This window comes from Sciurus carolinensis, chromosome 14 (assembly GCF_902686445.1).
Source record: "Sciurus carolinensis chromosome 14, mSciCar1.2, whole genome shotgun sequence".
Lineage (NCBI taxonomy): Eukaryota > Metazoa > Chordata > Mammalia > Rodentia > Sciuridae > Sciurus > Sciurus carolinensis.
Window position 1 is genome coordinate 4,270,628 of NC_062226.1, and position 19,288 is coordinate 4,289,915.

Genomic DNA, 19,288 nt, shown 5'->3' on the forward strand with positions numbered 1-19,288 from the left:
CCACTCCCCAGTCCTTTTCTTGGGAGAGACAAATAATGAGACTCATTTGTTCAGCTAAGTGAGTCCACTTGTCCATGAACTGGCATGAGTGAGTTCCCCACACGCGCAGCCTGCCTGCTTTCTGGTGCAGGTGCCACGGGCCGGGACCCCGCAGAGCTCGGAGCCTGTGTGGGGTGTCGGATGGCATGTGTGTGGCGGCTATGGTGGTGGGACTCTGCGCCCCTCCAAGACCAAGGAGGCCCAGAGGCGAAGCCATGAGGGCTGCAGCCTTCAGGAGCTCCAGAGAGACCTCTCCACCAGTGCTGAGGGCGAGGAGGGCAGAAGCACTGGGGACAAGAACACCATGGCCTGCCCCAGTGCAGGGCAGGGAGGCGCGTGGCCTAGCAGGCTGGTCAGCAGAAGCCCTGGAGGGAAGCGTGCAGAGGGCGTGGCCGCGTCCTCGTCTGGGAAGACTGAGGGCAAGGCCAGACTTCAGGGAGCAACGGGCGGGGCCAGTCGCCCACACACAAAATCCTGATGCCCTGACGCCTCTTTTCTCTTTTCTCAGGGGCTGGGAGCTGATGGGTGCTCAGGCTGAGAGGGGTGGAAAGTGGCCAGGAGTCCACAAAGGGGCATTTCCTCAGAGTGGCAGGTGACCTCCAGGAACCCAGGCGCACAGTGGGCGACTTGGAATGTGGGAGAAGGCTGGAGAACTCAGGCTGGGCAGTCAGGCCAAGGCCCCTTGCTGACTCCAGGCTGCTCCCGGTGTGCAGCTGGGAGCAGGGTCAGTGGGCACCTGGCTGGTGCTCGGGAAGTGTGTTCATGTACGTGGCAGGGACCAGTGTGCACGTGAACCTGGGTGCACTATGAACGCCTGGATCGTGTGACTTGGTGTGTGTGGCCTGGAGTGGGTAGGCACAGGGAACATCTAAAACACGTCTGAAGCCAGGCATGGTGGCGCACACCCGTAATCCCAGCAACTGGGGAGGCTGAGGCAGGAGGGTGGCAAGTTTGAGGCCAGTCGAAGCAATTTATCGAGGCCCTGCCTCGAACTGAAAAATAAAGGGCGGGGGTGTAGCTTGTAGAAGAGCATCTCAGGACTCCATCCCCAGCACCCTCCACAAGCCCATGCAGGCATCCACCTACCAGCAAAGCTTCAAAATGACCTGCCCAGGCTCCTCTGTTAGGATGTTTGTGTCCACAGCCCAGCTAGTGAGGGCTCAGGGTAAAGGCAGGGGACAAGAACAGGGTGTGACAGTTGGTCTGGAACTGGTCCCCCTCCCATGGGGCTTCCAATCTCCAGCTCCGCCTATCCTGTCCAGGCCTCATTAGCCTGTTATGGCTGACAAGGCCCATGAGGCCCCAAGCTGGGGTTGGAGGGCAGCTGCTGACGCTGGCCCAGTGGGAAGGACTGCACCCCGATGCGGCAGCATTCCCGAGGTCACTTCCGGCTACGCCTAATATTAGAATGACTTCACTAACCAATGAAAGGATGGGGGACAGAGCCAGGCCTGACAGGGCCCAGGGATTCCACAGGGCCCAGGAAGCAGGGCCTGTGTTCAGGCCCCTGAATCACAGGCGACAATAGTCCCTTTCCAGGGCACAGGTGTGTGCCAGGCCTGGAGCTAACCTGCAGGTTCTCCGACAACACTCACTACAGAAGGATCCAATTTTGTTTGTGGGGAAACTGAGGCTGGAGGCACAGAGGAGACCTGCCCTGGGCCACAGAGTGGCAAGTAAAAGGAGCTGTGGCTCCAGCTCACGCTGCTCTGTGGCACCGTGGCCCGGGCTCCCGCTCTGCATGCAGGAAGGGGTCGCCATGAGCCACGAGGAAGGGCCACCCCTCAGGGCTGTGGGTCTCCAGAAGGTGCTGGGGTGGGCTTCCTGACCACCTGTGGAATCAGTCAGCCTTCTCTCCACTGCGTCTCAGCCCGTGCCCGTCTGCTCAGACATGCCCTCCTGCCCTGGTTGCTTTCTCCAGAGCTTTCCTGCTGTCTCTCCACTCTTGCCCCAGAAGTTCCAGATTGTTCCACCAGGACACCAGGGTGCCACGGTGCCTCCCATCTCCTCAGGAAAAACCCCTCCCCCATTCTGCCAGCGGCCCAGGCCCTGTTCCCTGCTCCCCTGTGGAGCCGAACTCATGGACACCCCTCGCATTTGCCCCTTATTCCGAGCTTAAAATCCTTTTCCGTCCACACCCTAGTGGCTTCACACCCTACCCTCCACAAGTCACCTTCGACCTCCATGTTGCTGAGCCCACGAACCCACCCTGGCCTTCCCATCTGGGACGCCCAGTCTTGCCGGCACGTCACCCTTGGAGGGGCGAAGCTGCTCGAAGGTGCCTGGAGATCAACAGGTCCACACAGAGCCTCTCCCGGCTCTTCCCTCTGCAGGAGGCCTTGGCAGGTCCTCACACAGGCAAGCAGATGCCCACCAGCAAAGCCACCAGACACCCTCCGGCTCAAGAATGGTGCACCAGCTACAGCACGACACCCACAGGGGATCTTGCCCTGGGACAAGCAGGAACAAGCCCACTGGGCAGAAAGGGGCCAAACCTCAAAGTCACTGAGCTGAGGTGTGTTTCCACCCTCAGGGGGCTGTGCCTCAGAGAGCAGGGCATGGGGAGAGCAGGTGCCTGGGGCAGCGCGGGGCACGAGGCTGTTCTGGATCCAGGCCACGGTGTAGCCACGTCAGTCTACACACGTGCTAAAAGCTATACAATTTTACCCTCAAAAGGTCAACTTGCTGCAAGACGATACAAAAATAAAACGAAAAAAATTTAAAATTCCCTCCAGAAATTTTTTCCTTGAGTTCTTTCCATTCAATCCCATCTACCCAGTGTCTCAAACCTGATCCCTGGGGGACCCCTGGAGGCCCCTGTTCCCCGCCCACCCCCAGCCCTCTGTCAACTCCACTGCCAAGGACCATCCAGGTGGCCCCCATCTCCTCCCTCCGCTGCCAGGACCCAGCAGGCTTGGAGGGACTGGTCACGTCTCCAGCTCCACCTGCCAAGCCCCGCTCTCCACGCACCAGAAGCCTGCACTCTGCAAAGGCGTCCACCAACCCAGGACGGGACAAGCTAGCTCCCTGCGTGGGACCGGCACAGCCTGGCCCGCCTGCTCTTGCCCCACAGAGCTCCTGGCTCGTGGCCAGGGCACATTAAGTCTCGGAAGGCACAGCCTAGGCACCTGCACGCCTGCCGTTGCCCGGCTGGCAATGGCCCCCACCTCCCCAAGTCAAGGACCCTCCCTGGCCATGGGGCCCAAGCCTCAGGTTGGTCCCAGGTCCACTCCCATGTTCCCCTGGCTTGGTTCCAGTCTAGAGCTATTTGGTTTGTCTATCCCAACACTGTCCCCACCAGAGTGTCGGCCCCTGAAGCTCCTGGAGCCCAGCACCTGGTCGTGTCCAGCACCGAGTAGTGCCTGCCATGGCTTCAACTGTGTCCACAGAAGATATGCGGACGTCCTAAACAAATCTTTGGTGCTATGCCTAAGATAGAAGATGAAGCCATTGTGAGGGTGGGCGACCCCTAAATCTGATTTGATGGGCAGGACAGGGGAGACAGGTGCCAATATCCACGCAGGAAGAGGACAGGCGAGGCTGCAGTGAGGAGCCCACGCCCAGGAGCCCGGGGATTGCTCTCCCATGGTTCCAGAGTGGACTGCAGACCTCTGGCCTCCACGACTGTGAGGTGAGACTCTCCTGTTTCAAGTCACCCAGTGTGGCATCTTGAAAGTCACCCAAGGACACAAACACAGCACTGGCGAAAAGTATCTGAGTGGATTAATAGGAAGGTGAGAGAAGTCCTGGAGGAAAGGCCTCTGGCCGCACAGAGGAATCTCAGGGCAGGCGTGGCCTGAGCCACTCCCTCCCCAGAGCATCTGTGGGCTCCTGGCTAACCCCAGGCCCCCTCCTGCCTCCTCTGCACCAGAGGGGCCTCACGAGGCCACTGGCCCAGGGATCCACACTCCCCAGCCCAGGCTGCCCCGCGGCCACCTCTGCTCCTCAGCAGGTGCACAAATCACGTGCGTCACGCTGATAGAGGCAACAGTTCAGGAGGCACGGGAAGGGCGGTTAAAGGTGAGTGAACTGCAATTAATGAAATCTCTGCCCCCAGAGAGCTGGGCACGGATACACCGGGTTGGAAACACAGTTCTGGACAGCAGAACACAAAGCTGTCTTCTAGGGACGCCCCTTTGGGAATGAAGTGGAAACGAGGTCCTCTCCAGCTGACCACAGCACACACAGCACTTAGTTTCTGGGAGTGCCATGGACGCTCCGCCTCCTCACAGTCCACAAGCCTGCAGAAGACCCCAGGCTCGCTGTGACCTGGCGCTCTAGCTACACGCCGATGCCAGCCGGGGCTTGACGCCCGCCCCCCGCGCCCCGGGGCCACGGCTCCCCACCCTCTTCAGGCAGGGTCCCAGTTAAACCTCAAGGTTACTGTCCCACATGATGGAAAGGGAAGGAGGCTCAGGTGGGTCGGTGACCCGACCAGGACTTCACCTGCAGAGTCTGACACCCAGCCATCCACCGCATCACCCCAACTGGAGCTCTGCCCCGTAAACACAGCTCCGCCCCCGGCCCCTGGAAACCATCGTTCTCTTCTTGTACAGTGCCATGGACCAGGCCCAGGGCCTTGTGCCGCCACCAACTTTCTCTACCAACGAGCGACTCCAAAACTTTTGTTTAAATTTTGAGATGGGTCTTTCTAAGCTTCCCAGACTGGCCTCTAAGTTTCCCAGGCTGGTCTTGAACTTGTGATTCTCCTGCCTCAGTCCCCACAAGCCCCAGTGGGTGGGATCACGGCTTCTCTCCTTTCTGTCTCTGTGAATCTGAGTGCTCAGGGGACCTTGTGTAAGTGGAGGGCTACCCCACTCATCTTTGTGACTGGCTTCTTTCACTGGGCATAATGTCTTTATGATTCAACCACATTATTGCATGTTTCAGAATTTCCTTCTTTTTAAGGCCGAATAATATTCCACCGTGAGTATAGACCACACTCATTTATTCATCTATCTGGCAATGAACACTTGGTTTGTTTGAGTCTTGGCAACGGCTACGGGCATGGATGTGTGAATATCTGTTGGAGTCCTGCTTCCCTTCTTCTAAGGTATATGCTTAAATGGAGAATTTCCGATCACATGATAATTCCATATCTAGCTTTCTCAGGAACCAACCTACTGTTCTCCGCAGGGGCTACACCATGTTCCACTCCCACCAGCAAGGCCTGAGTCTGTCCAGACCCTCGCCAACACTTGTTCCTTTGTTTTCCTGATGCCAGCCATCCTAAAGGGCACCTCCATCTGTTTGTTAGTCCTCAGTTTCCCCTTATGTCTAAGGGGGACAGTGACACTCAGGACGCCAGCTGGGCTGTGAGACTTGCTCAGTAAGCGATAGTGACGACTGCTGAGGGGCAGCACCGTCCCCCCCAGGTCCCAGCTGGGGTCACAGAGTTATGTGACATCCCAAAATTCACTTCTTGGCCCCGAATTTCCTGTAGAGCAGGAAGAGACCAGAGGGAGGGTCCGGTCCAGAACGGGTGGGGCTTTGGACAGCGCCGTCTCTCTGCAGTCCCCTCTCCCCACCCGCCCTCTGAGGTTCTCCTCCCTCTGCTGTTTCTATTCTGGTCCTGTGCTCCGTCCATCTCCAGTTACCAGGCAATCAATAGGGACAGGACATTCATGAGAGGAGACGAGTAGGCAACAGAGAGGGACAGGGGCAGCCCAGGGCCCCAGGACGAGCAGCCAGGCCCCGGTCGGTTTCCAGTCCTCAGGTCAGATCAGGCCCGGGCCCAGCCTGGGCAGGTGTCCTCCCTCTTGAGGGCTTTAGCTTCCCCAGCAAAAGAGGGCGAGGACACCAGGCCTGGCAGAGACACGCTGAAAGAACCGCGCCTGCCGTTCCTGCTCCCAGGCCCACGCTGCCGCTGCTGAACAGACAGGTGCAAGATCTATCTCCATCACCCCCACAAACCACACTGCTCCGCATGAGAACCCCAGGAGCAGGGGACTCACTCCCTTCCTGTCCCTGGAGGGCAAAGGCCCAGCTAGGCTGGTTCCTTGGAGTCTGTGAGAATTTTCTGGGCAGAGGAGTCTGTCTCAGAGGCAGGGCCAGGGGGTGAGAAAGGATGAACTCCTGCTTCCCCCAACCCCAGACCTGGAGCACCAGCTGCCAGCGGGCCAGCCCTGCCAGGGGGTTGCTGTTGCCACAACGCAAGAAGACCCCGCGCTTCCCGATGGAGGGGTGCGCTGGCGGCCCGTGAGCCCCCAGGGTTGAGCAGAATTTTGTTTCACTTGGACAGAGTTTCAGAGTTTTTCTTAAAGAGCTGTGCACCTGCCAGGAGTGGTGACCGTGACACACACCTGTAGTTCCAGTGACCTGGGAGGCTGAGGCAGGAGGATCTCGAGTTCAAAGCCAGCCTCAGCAACTTAGTGAGGCCCTAAGCAACTCAGTGAGACCCTGTGTCTAATATAATACAAAAGAGGGCTGGGGGTGTGGCATCATAGTTAAGCACCCCTGGGCTCAATCCTGGTATTTTTTATTGGGTTCAGTAAAAAAGCTGTGTGCCTTTTCTTGTGACATCAGAAGATCTGGCAAACTTGGGTCTACCATCCGTCCCGTGAAGGGCCTGCCAGCTCCATTTCTCCACAGACCACACCCTTCCCTATGGCTTCTGCTGGGCCATTTTTCTCAGACGTCTCCCAGGCTCTGTGGACACTGGTCCTGTGGACCCAGCGCCAGCTCCTCACTCTCCAGCCCCTCAGGCCACCTCCCCAGCAGCAGCCAGGTGCCTCCGCCACGCCTCTCCTGCCTCTCCTGTCATCCGGGTAGCCACATCTGAATCACAGGACTGTGGACCCTGGAGGAGAGGCCAGGGAGGTGGCCCCAGTACACACATGGAGCACAGGAAGGGAAGGCCCAGAGCTGGGTCAGGGCGGAGGAGCCTGTGGGGCCGGCACGTGGCCAGAGGAGGCTCAGTGGTGGAGACCTACTGGACAGAGGTCGGGTGCGCTTGGGTTTGGGTCCTGGCTGGCTGACACTTAGTTTAGCTGTGCGATTCCTCTTCTGAAAACATGAGGCTGGGGGAGCCCAGTCCTGCAGGGAAAGCGCCAAGGGGCAGGGTTCAGGTCTGGCTGGTTCAGTGCTTTTCCTCAGCTTGTGGGATCGTCGGCCCCAGTAACCATCAGGGAATTAAATGAATATTGATCAAATGAGAAAATACACATGAAGCCGTTAATACAGCACTGAAGAGCAAATGAGCCTGCAGCAAATGTTCGATGAATATTTTCCAGATTGTCAGCAGGTCACAGTGGGAGGCACCATGGACCACGAAATGCTCAGGGAATCCCAGAAAAGTTTCAGTCTGAAATCCCAGAAACTGAGAACACTCAAGAACATCTGTCGGGCCCTTCACTGCCTTTGCCTTTGGGTCCTCTGGTTTGGGGGGGGTGTGGTTCCCAGAAGGAAAGAGGAGGAAGTCACAGACTGTGGCCCAACCACCTAACCAGACCTGATTAATCCACAACCGAGCTGCCGCACTCCTGCCAACCTCCTGCCTGCAGAGTATTTATTCTACCTGTGGATGGAATCGTGTGCCCACCAGGCTGGGTGCCCAGAGGAGCTGTGTACCAATGGGCAGGGGTCACCTGCTACCTTATCAGGAAGATGCAGGCTCTGGGCAACCCCAATCCTCTTGTCACAGACGGGAAACTGAGTCCTGGAGAGGAGCATGGAGGGGTGAGACCTGAACTTCAGGTCACCAGAAAGATAGTCACTCTGCAGAGGTTTAAGGTGCCCCACAGGCCCGACTATCACCATCCAGGCCTGGCCCAGCAGCTGGCCCAGACATCAGGAACCTGCATGAGGCACAAATGAAGTATAGGGCAGGGGCTTTGGACAGGCTGAGAAGACGAGGGTCCCCTGTGGCAGCCCAAGGCAGGCCAGAAAATAGGCCACAACCCTGGGGAGGCCTGCGGACGGGGTTCCCACCCGACCTGCTCAGCTGGCTGGGGAGAGCGAGCCTTGTCCAACCTTGGAATGTGCAATGCATTCCAAGGGCAGAGGTCAGAGGTCACAGAAAAAACAGAGACCAAAACCAGGGCTTCCGGCTTCACAACAGTGTTCATCTATCAGGTGGTTTCCAGAGCATTCCTGATTTTAAATCTCCTGTCAAACTTAGGGAAGGCTAAGAATCATGGGAGTCCAAACTGACCCCTGCATGTGTACCTGCCTCACTTGGTCTGCCAGCCCTGAACCTGACAACTCTCCATATGTCTTCCTTTGCCTTTGTCTCCTGGAATCCACACACTCTGTCAAAGTAAAATATAATGAACCTGGCGTGGTAGCCCGTCCACGGTGGCAGTGACCATTTAAAAATAAAAAAGGGCGGCGGGGGTGAGGGGTGTAGTTCAGTGGTAGAGTACCCCAGGGTGCAATCTCCAGCCTAGCAAAACAGAGTAAAACAAAATGCAAACAAGTGGAAGCAAGAGGCTGCCCCGCCCGCCCACCCACTGAGAATCGCCCCAGCCACCAGCCGCCAATGGGCCTCCAACTTTCCCACACTGGAAAGCTTCTCCCGAGCCCGAAGCCACTTGTTCGCAGTGCCTATTTAAGAGGTAGGAATCACACACAGGCATACTGCATACTTCACGAACACAGGATCAAGCTGTACACCCATGCAGCAAACTGCCTGCCCCTCATCAGGCGTGACACACTTGGGCAGTACTTAGAGCTGCTGCAGAGGGTGCCCAGGGCCCGCTGTCCCGCTGGGGTTCTGGGTGTAGCCCCGTACCCACGGACACTGCTCCTGGCCCAATTATGCTCCAGCACCCTGGGCCTCCCTTGGCCTGCCCCAGTCCTCGCATGCCATTATTTCAACCAGTATATATTTATCCAACCTTTTTTTTTTTTTTTTTTTTTTAGCATACACTGTGTCAGGCCCTATTCCGAGCACTTCACCAATTTAAACTTATTCCACCCTCACCATGATCCACAGGAGGCAGAATCAGCAGCCCCATCTACAGGTGGCTCTGGATGAGGTCCTTGCCCCTGCAGACCAGCTTAGCATCTGCCAAATACACAAATGGCCTGAGACATGCAGCACCAGTTGGTCACCTACACCCCCAGGTAATATCCAGGTACCAGGTAATGGCCCAGGAACCAATGAGTGTCCTTGGTAACAGATAATGTCCTAGGCCAGGTAACATCCTGGGACTCAGCAACTACCCAGCAAATAGGTGACATCCTGGGTACCGGGTGAGAGCCAGGTACCAGGTACTGTTCCAGGTACCAGGTACCCACCTGGGTATCAGATAACATCCCAGGCACGGTACCACTTGGGAACCAGGTAATGTCCCAGGCACCAGGTACCCTCCTCGAGCCGGGTGACAGCGCGCCCCAGCAGGTCTTACCTGCCTACGACTTCGATGTTGGAGATGGCGTAGAAGTACTTGTAGAGGTTCTCGCGCTGCACGTAGGTGCCACCCAGCGCGGGGCGCAGCAGGCGCATGCGCAGGTCGGTGAGCGTGAAGAAGTCCTTGAGGCCCTTGGCGCTCTCCAGCCGCGTGTACAGGTTGTCCATGTTGCGCAGGTCCGGGCCGGCGAAGATGGCGAAGCGGTCCCGCACCTCGAAGCGCACGTGCTTCTCCTTCTTGGAGCCCGCCCAGCGTGAGTACTCCTCGGTGCACAGCACGCGGTGGGCGCTGGAGGACGACATGTCGCGGGCGCGGCGGGCCGACATGCCGAAGGCCTCCATGCAGTCCTCGGCGTAGAACTGGTAGGGCTGCCACGTGCGCCCGTTGTCCAGGGACTTCTCCAGGACCATGACTGTGGGCCGGCCGTACTCGAAGGTCATCACCACGTCGTCCGTCAGCTCCACGCTCTTGTTCCACGACAGGGTGATGTTGGCTTCCAGCGGGCTCGGGTAGCGGCTCCACGTGATGCTCTGCCAGTAGGTGGCCAGCCCCTCCTCCTCCCGGTCGAACATGAGCCGCGGCGGGTGCGCCAGGTCGGGGTTGGAGGCGTCGCACTCGTTGCTGCACAGGTAGGGGTTCTCCTGCAGGGCCGAGAGGAGGCAGGTGGGCGGGCTGCTGAGGGCCTGGGGAGCCCCCGCACTCCCAGCCCCTGCCGGTGCACCCAGATGTCTGCCCAGCAATCACAGAGCTCATGAAGAAGAGCCCTGTCCCACACCAATAAAGAACAACAGGGAGACTGGCCGGGTGGAAAGACAGGGGCCGTAGGCACTCTGTGCTATCCACTTAATTTTCTGCAACCCTAAAACTGATCTAAAAAATAAAGTCTATTAATTAAAAAAAAAAAAAAAAGCCCACAGTCACTAACAACCGCACAGCACCCCAGACCACTTACAGCCCTTTGATAAATATTTCAGGTGTCTGGTTTGCTCAGAGGCAAAATGGCTTGGATCTGAGTTAAAAACCTCTTACTCACAAATGAGCCATTTGGCCCCCTCCAGGGGGAGCGGATGCATCTCCTTCTGAAGGGCTGAGCCAGCACCCCTGCTAGCCCTGCTGGTGGCACTGCAGCCTGCCTCTGGCCGCAGCTTTGATCCTCTGTAGTGGCCGCTTCCCAGACAGCCCAGGGCCTGGGTGAGCAGGGCCAGCCCTGGGGTTCACTGATGCAGGATCCACAAAACCCTCTTCGACCAAAATAGCTTTGTCCTTGGTACCCCGTGGTGCCATTGTCCACTCCACGTGGACCTTGGGGTGCAAAGAACTCACCCTCAAGTCCAGCACCTCACTGAGCAGAAGGGGAAACTGCAGCCCAGGGCAGGCAGGACCAGTGCTTCAGAGGGTGTGCTGGCTCCTGCCCTGCCTGGTGCCCCTCCTCCTGCCCACCTGCCCTGCACTGCTGGTGAGCTTACTGACACCCTGGCAGGCGGAGGGACCTCCACAGGCTCCCGCTCTAGGTCTGTCACACCCCATCCTGTGCTGTTGCCGGAATGAGGAGGGGCCGAGAGGCCCCGTGGGGATGGCAGAGCCAGGCCTGGGGACAGGAAGGTAGCAGGCTGCTGGGGTGAAGGAGGCAGGCTTGACTGTGAGGGACAGCCCTCAGTGCCTCTGCCAGTCGGCAGCCAGGAAGGGCACCAGTCCAGGGTGGACCGAGCGGTCATGTGGATGGGAGGAGGAGCCTGGGCAGATACCCTGAGAGCTGGCCCTGGCTGGGGCAAGGTTTGCACCAGGTCCTGAGCCCTACACCTTCTACCGCCCTGCCCCGTGCCTCCTTAGGGGATGACTCTATCCCCAAATCCACCTGTTGGTGTCCTGATCCCCAGTACCACAGAACATGACTATTTGGGGAGTCTTTTAAAAATATTTTTTAGTTTGATGGACCTTTATTTATTTACTTACTTATTTATATGCGATGCTGAGAATTGAACCCAGTGCCTCATACATGCGAGGCAAGCAGTCTGCCTCTGAGCCACAACCCCAGCCCCACTGGGGACAGAGTCTTTAAAGAGGCAATTGAATTAAATGAGGCCCTGGGGTGGGCTGTCCTCCAGTCTGATGGGTCCGAATAAGAAGAGGAAGTGTGGACACACAGAAATACCCGGGCACACATGCAGAGAAGGCCACCCAAGGACAAAGGGGGGAGGCGGCCACCTCTGAGCCTTGGAGAGAGGCCTTGGGAGAAACCAAGCTCTTGCCACCTTCACCTGGGACTTCAGACTCCAGCACCGATACACTCCTGTCACCAAGGCCACCGGGTCTGTGGTACTTTTTCCAGCAGCCTGAGCTAAGACAAACCCCATCCCTGGTGAGCAAAAGGGGCAGGTGGGGGCAGGAGGAAGGTCGTGGGTTTTCTCCCATTTCCCCAGAGGCTGTCTCTGGGCCTCCTCCACAGCCTGGGTTCTCTGTGTGCTGGACCAGGGACATCATGCTGACCTGGAAGCTCCTCTCAACCCAGCACTGACACTGTCCCCTCTCACCACAGAGCTTCTACCTCTTGGCCACTGTCCCTCCTCTCAGTTTTTAGGGCCCTCCTGGGTGGCCCTCCCTGGGGAGCCCTCCTCACCTGACTCGGTCTTTGAGCCCAGTTCCCTCCCTAAGACAGTGAAGCCCCCATAGAGGGCCTAGACCTGAGACTGCCCACTAGGTCATGGTTCCTGTTATCGTCATATTATTAGATATTAATACAGTGGTAACTGTAGTAACGTCAATCATCTCATGTCAAGTGCCAATTTTCTCATCCACTTCAACGACTGTGAGTCAGCCACACCTAACCTCCCCAGTCCCTCTCCCATCCCCCTGCCTTCCCGACCCCTGCCCTGCCTAGCCTCCTGATGGTCCCTGGGGAAGGGGACACAGGATCCTTCAAAGCCCTGTCTGCTTCCAGCCTGTCTGCCAGGAGACGGGGCTCCAACCTGGCTGCCGCCAGCGTGCCTCCACCCTAGCCTGCAGGGCCCGGTGACCTGGAAGCAGAGGGCCAGCAACTAATGAATCAGCCCATGTACCCACCGGCCTGCCTGCTGCGGGGTGGGCTCTGTTAACAGCCAGCAGGAGGAATGACCCCAGGCAGGGCCAGCACGGCCCTCCCTGGCCCTCTCCTGTTTCTTCCTCTTCTCCCGCCACACTCCCACCCGTGGTCTGGAATTCCATTCCCGTCTGGGAGCATGGCCTGTGTGCTCTGCAAAGGCTGCGTCTGGGCCGAACTCACCACCCTTTCCAGGCAGCACTGGCTCCGGCTCTGGCCCTCTTCCTGCCCTTCCCTGGAGAGAGTCCCAGGGATGGAGCTGGCCATGAATGAGCCCAGTTTGCTCCAAGCCCCCTCCAGAAAAATGCAGTGACCCACCATGTTTCCCATACAACTTCCAGGGTCCATGGAGCCCCAGGTCCCCCGTGGGAGTCTGCAGCCTTAGGGAAACTGGCTGTGGGGCTAAAAGCCCTGAGTTCTGACTCAGCTCTATCCTTGGAAGCTGTGTGACCTTGAGAAAGTCACTTTACTTTTCTGAGCCTCTATTTCCTCATCTAATATGTGAGATCATAAGTATGAAAATGTCTTCAAACGGTAGCCATTGTTCTTAAGCAGCAGCTTCCCACATATTAGCCCTGGGAGTCATGAGGCTGAAGCCACCAGACGTGCTAATGGAAAAGTTGGGGACCTCGCTGCATGTACCACCTTGGCAGCCACTAGCCGGAGGAGCCAGCTGTGACACCACGTGGGGGGCTGGCCTGGTGCTTCCCGCCATCCCCCCTGCGAGTCCTCACATGAGGGCAGGTGCTATGGTTATATCCACTTTATAGGTGGGAAACAGCACACATGGGTCCCACGTCACCACCCCTGGATGCCAGGGGACCCAATCTTGGGGAAAACCAACCCCCACTGGCAGCTCTCCTGTCTCTATGGACAAGTCCCCTCCCTGAAAGGCGAAGCAGAGCAGCCATCCTGGACCAAGAGCACCAGGGAGCCAGGCGGGATGCGTCTCCTACACAGACACTGAGCAGGAGGTGTCTGGCACGAAATATTCTGTGGAGAGACCATTTTATGTCAGGCGTTTGAAACCAGGGTCTCTTAAATGCTTTTGCTTTTATGCTATTTTCTGTGCAAAGGGTACAGCTGGAGTCGGAGACCAGGTGGTAAACACCGCAGACAAGCTGCAGGCACAGACACGACTGAATGGGAAAGTGACGTGTAGCAGGGACCGGGGAACCATGTGCCTGGGAAGTCCAGTGCTGCAACCTCCAGCCCCTTAACCAAGGAGCCTGCGGAGGGACGGCCACCAGGATGGGGGAAAAGGTGTCTCAGCCCCCACACACCTCGGCTCCTCCGCTGCAGGGGCAGCTTCCAAGGGCAGAACCTCATCTACTTCTGCTGGCACTGTGGCCCCAGCTCCTGGCAGCCCTTGGGGACTCGGGCAACCTTGTGGGATGAATGAAGTCCAGTGAGGGCGATAACCCGGACCTCAGAGTTGCTGTAAGAATGACACCAGGTGCCACCTGGTAAGCTGCTTGGTGGCGCTCACTAGCTGGTCTGGATGCAGGGAGGGCGCCATGACCACAGCCCAGCCCTGTCCGTCAACCAGCAGGAAGACCCACCGTTTTGCCACACTCCCTCCAAGCCCACCCTGTGCAGAGCACACCTTGGGAGCCGCCCCACCACCGGCTGCTCACAGGGATCCTCGAGGCTAGAATCCTTTCATTTACTTTCTTTAAACAAGAAAAGGCTGAGAGACTTCCCTAGATTTCGCGGCTCCGCGCTGGGACGAGAGGCCCCGGCTCTGAGTGCCCTTCACCCAAAAGGGAAAGGACGACACCACCCCCGGCCGGAGCCGCTCTCCCGAGACACAGGCTCCCCGGGAGGCAGACGGCCCATCCCTTTGCCACCCAGGCATGTGGGCAGGCCTGGAACAGTTTAGCAGCTGACAGATTTTTTTGAACTTGTCTGCCGAGTTGTCAACCTCACTGGGGGACTGCAGGCAGCTGCTGTGTCCCAGGTGGGAGGCGGGAGGCTGCCGAGCACAGGCTCCGAGGGTGGGGTGCTGAGGGCAGCGCCAGCTCTGCTCTTACAGAATTTGGGGACCCGGGGCGGAGCCCAGGTCGGGGAGGAAATGGAAAGGCAGCAGAAGGAGCCTCGCCCTGCCTTGGCTTGGCTTCTGGAACTCGCGGGAGAATCTCTCCTGTGTTGGGCAGGTGTGGAAATCAGCAAGTACCTTGCCCCGTGGGGTCAAGGACTCAGGGGACTTCCCCTAACACCGTGTGTGACCCTGGGCCCAGCCTTGCCCTCCCTGTGCCTGGGTTTCCCCCTTCATGGAATGGCCAAGTGGGAGCAGGTGACCAGTTCTGACACAGACATCCTGAGTCTTAAATTCTGCTCGCTCCTGAGTCACCCAGGCTGCTGGGCAGAAGGGCACAGAGACGTGCTGTCCTCCCCCAACTCCAGGGAGAAAGCCGGGGTGCCCGGGGAATTCTCCCTAACAAATTATTTCCTACTTATTGGTAAGAAAAGTTGCAGCGGGGATAAATTATTAACAAAGCGGAAACGGAGGCGCGCTGGGAGCGGGTTCTAATTCTCGCCGCCGCCTCTGACTCTCTCCTCCCTCCCAGCTCCCTGTCTCCCTCTCATTCTCCTTCTGTGGTTTCATCGATCCCAGTCCCTCTTGCTCTCTCTGCCTCTAATTTCTTCCCCTTCCCTTTCGGTTTCTCTTGGAGCGAAAGCCCTGGACAACAGCAAGGTCACTCTCCCTGCTCTCGTGAATCAGCGGAAAGCGGCCCAGAGCCGCAGCTGCCAGCGAGGTTTTTCTTGTTGGAACAATCTCCTTCCCAGCCCGATCGATGATCACTCAGGCAGGGCAAGGTGCGCAGGCCTACGGGAAGCGATTTCCGGGCCCCCTTCATCCCAGCCACGAGCCTCCAGAAGTCTCGGTGACTGCCTGCTTCCCCTGGCTGTCCCAAATCCAGCCTCACAGGCTTCCCCTGGGCAAAGGTCCAGCTTGGACCCAGGGTCACCGGCCACCTGCTGAACCTGCCCCGCCCCAAGCATAACTCCGTTCTCCAGAGCAGCTGATCACTCTGCTCCAGAGCCCAGAATTGTATGGGAGGAGAGGGGGCACTGTGGCCTTTCATTTCAACCCTTGTCCAAGATCCTCCCCTTCCAGAACCTTCCATGACCAGGTGTGAGTACGAGGAGAGCAGGTGCCGGCTCCCTCCTTTGTACTCCCCAGCTGTATCTAACAGACATTTCCAAACGCAGCAGCAGGGCCCTCAACAGTGGATCTCCTGGTGGTCCCCCAGGCAGGACTGCATGGTCCTGGAGGGGTCAGGAAGCAGCTGACGGAGGGGACACAGACACCCAAAGACCCAGGTCTGCTTTGGGAAGCTGTTTTGGCAGAGGGACAGAGACCCCTGGCTCCTCTGTCTTGCTCATCCTAATTTGGGCTTCCCAAAAAGACCCCACCGATGAGCCTTTCAGAGGACCTGGGGACATCAGGCTGCACTGGCGGATGAGCTGCCCAGGAGAGTCTGCAAGGTCAGAGGGCAAGGATGCAGTGTGGACCCCGACTGGGCATCCACTGCCCGCCAAGACACAAGCCCAAGAATGGCTTCCTCTATCTGCTGAGCAGCCAGAGGGGTGAGGGCGGGGGTCTTGTCGAGGCTCTGGCTAGATGAGGATTAATCTCTCCAGGAACTTAAAACTGTATTCTTAAAAAAAAAAAAAAAAAAAAAAAAAGCATTCTGCTCTGCCCTGGGCATATGTGGATTCTTCCCACAGCCAGACTCCCAGGAATGTTTGGGATGGGAGGCTCTTTCCGCTGAAGCATGCCTGGCACAGGGCCCTGTGGTCCCCCATGGGCAACTCATGCTCTCCTGACCTTCGCTGGTACCACATAACCAAGCAGACACACATGGGCACCACCTCCGAGGGAATGGTCCCTTCATTTGCATACCCCCAGCGACAGAGGGCTCATTACCACAAGAGGCAGACAGCCCAAACCAGACTGCTCCATTCCTAGAGAGTCTGGTGATCTGTTTTGGCATGTGCTCCACATTTTCTTTGCTCCAGGCCCCTTTCTTTTCTGTTTGGGTCCTGTTTTCTCTGGGTATGCTCTAAACATTTTCTAATTCATTAGAAGAAAGAGAGGGAGGCGGGTGAGCCCAAGCCCTCCGCCTCCTCCAGCCCAGAGCTCCGGTCCTAGCCACCTCCCCGCGAGCCAGGCCCTGGGAGGCGCGGCGGCCCCTCCTCCCGCCCCGCCCCCTCCTCCCGCCCCGCCCCCTTCCGCTCACACAGGCTCAACCTGCTCCCCAGAAGCCACCCGCCTGGCAGCGCCCAGCCTGGCACCCTGGACGGCTTGCTCTCCCGGCCCAGGTCCACCCCCACACTGGGCTGCGCTCTCCCCGCAAGCAGCTCAACACTCCTATGTAGTACCTTTTAGAAGAGTAATTAAAGGAAAGGAGGGGTGGAAGGAGGAAAGAGCAGGAAAGGGAGAGAGGACGAGAGAGGAAGCGGGGCGAGGGGAGGACAGGGCCAGGGAGAGAAGCCGCATCCAGGCCCCGGCAAAGTGCATTATTGATTCGGGACTTAGAAAATGCTTAGAGAGTAGGAAAGCGTCCTGCTCTTTAAAAGCCTGTGCGAGGCGTGAGCTAGACGAGGCAGCGGCCCAAAGAGGGCCTGCTCAGCTGACATGAATATTTTATCAGGAGGAAGAGCGGCTGGAGGATCCCAGCCCAGGCGGGCAGCTGCAGGCTGGCCGCCCCTCAGGCCCCTCCGACAGAGGCCTGGGACAGGGTGTGCAGGAAGACAGGGCTGAGAGAGGTTCCGGGGCGGCTGAAGCTGGACCCCAGGCAGCCCTGCCTACCACCTGTCCACTCTGCACCGGCCCGCCCCTCTTGGGCCACCACCAAGACCCTAGCCTGGGTCCCCACCATTCTCAGCTGTCCCCAGGTGCCCCATGCAAAGCACCAACAAGGAGTCCCCTGGGTCCCCTTCCTTGATCCTGCCGACCCCTCCCACCCGCCTCATCTCTCCCTGCCTTCCTCTCTACTCTCCAGTCCCTTCCCTTTCCCCACCACCCTGAGCTCTGAAGACAGGGACAGGGCTCCCTCTCTGGAGGCTCTTCCCTCCTCCTCTGGTCGGCTCAAACACCCCTTCCTCGGAAAAACCTCCCTGTCCTCTGCCGGGGAATCCGCTGGGCCAGCTTCCTTGACCACGTCCATCTTTGCTTAATTTCACGTCTGTGTTCCCTCCACGCTGTGCCGAGGGCAGGGTGCAGCCTGGTGCATGCAAAGGGCTCAGTTAGGGCTCACAGGTGACCCCTCCTCAGTGGGTCCCTTCTCTGGGTCCCCTGCACTCAGCAGGGCCCAGGAGTGAACACAGTGCCCACGTGGATGGGGGCTCCCGAGCAATGGACACCAGTCAAAACCCTTCAGGTTTCTTCCTGCTGCTCTCTGAGGAGCAAAGGGGTCGTGCAGCAGAGGAAAGAGCAAGAAGTTGCTGGGCGTGTCCCATACCTGGGCACACCTGGGCAGGTGCAGGCTCGGTGGATGAAGCCCTGGCTGGAGATGGGGCAGTGGGGGGCCAGGTAAGGCTTCACTGATTTACATTCATTCACTTATTCATCAGTTATTTCTGAACAAAGCAGCCCAGAGAAGAAGCTCTTAGACCTGGCTATCTGCCAAAATACCTGGGAAGTGGGGGAGGGAGACATTCTGCCTGGGCCTGGGTCCCCAAAGCCAGGGTTTCTGCTCCAGATTGAAACCAGACTAACCAACCAGAGCTCAGGGCGGGGGACTCAGATGCGTGGCGGGGTCTGGAAGGCTGGTGTAGTTGGTGGGAAGAAGGGTGCCTGGCTCTCCTGCTGTCAGCCTCCACTACAGATGAGGGGGCAGAGGCCCCAGAGGCTGGGCACTTGCCCAACGTCACGTTTCTGGTAACCTGGGCACTCTGACCCCTGGGGAAGCCCCAGAGGAATTGCCCATGGCTTGGTCCATCAGGCCTGCAGGGGATCTGGCTGGGTGGTTAGGAAGGCTCCCGAGGTAGGGGGTTTGCAGGGTGCAGCAGGTCAGGCAGGCTGGGAATGGAGGGCCCCAAGGTGGAGGAGGAGAACACAGGCCGCAGGGCCGGGGAGCTGACTGCCCCAGGAGCACGGTGGACGCAAAGGAGGTAAGGTGGGGGTCCAGGAGCTGGCCAGGCAGCCCCGTTGACAGCGGGCCAGCCTCCTTGCAGGGAGAGCAGTTACAGTTACCTGGGTACTGGGCTGGGCTGGGGCTCAGTGGCAAAGCACTTGCCTAACGTGTGTGAGGCACTGGGTTCGCGTCTCAGCACCACATATAAATTTTTAAAAAATCTATTGGCAATTATAAACACACACACACACACACACACACACACACACACACACATACACACGCATATATATTTAAAGAACCTGGGTACAAGGGCCAGTGACTCCAGGCTGCCGCTTGTCGAGACCCAGGAGCCAGAGCCAGCAGGGAGAGCCTGAGCTTCGCAGGTCAGGAAGGCGTTTGAGAGCCAGTGCAGCAGAGGAAGCCGCTCCCTCCCTGGACTTTGAACTTAAAACAAGGTGCTTGAGGCTGGAGGGGGTGGGGTGCCCATCAGTGGTTCTCAAACGTGGCTGCACAAGGGCCACCTGGGGAGTTTTGACAAATCTGGAGGCCAGGCTCACCTCGGGTCTGGGCTGGGGTGCAGCCCCGGCCAGGGGGCATGATGAAGCCCAGCGGAGGCCATGTGCAGCCCACCGAGCCAGCTCCAGTGGTGGCCAGGGTCCATCTCCAAGTGACCAGCGACAGCAAGGGGGCAGTCCAGCTCCCCGACCCTGTGTCCTACCCTCCTCTTCCCC

General features: G+C 58.3%; 1 protein-coding gene across 11 annotated transcripts in view; it reads right to left on the reverse strand.

Moving 5' to 3' along the window:
• Nucleotides 1–19,288, reverse strand: part of Ntng2 (netrin G2) — a 60,277-nt gene that overhangs the window by 25,107 nt on the left and 15,882 nt on the right. For 10 of the 11 annotated variants that reach the window (XM_047524546.1, XM_047524545.1, XM_047524554.1 and 7 more), the window contains exon 3: nucleotides 9,390–10,033. In XM_047524546.1, coding sequence (XP_047380502.1) covers nucleotides 9,390–10,033 — 644 coding nt within the window. Of the gene's footprint in view, nucleotides 1–9,389; nucleotides 10,034–10,715; nucleotides 10,824–19,288 lie in introns of those variants that run through there. The other variant, XM_047524551.1, reaches the window with a different exon arrangement.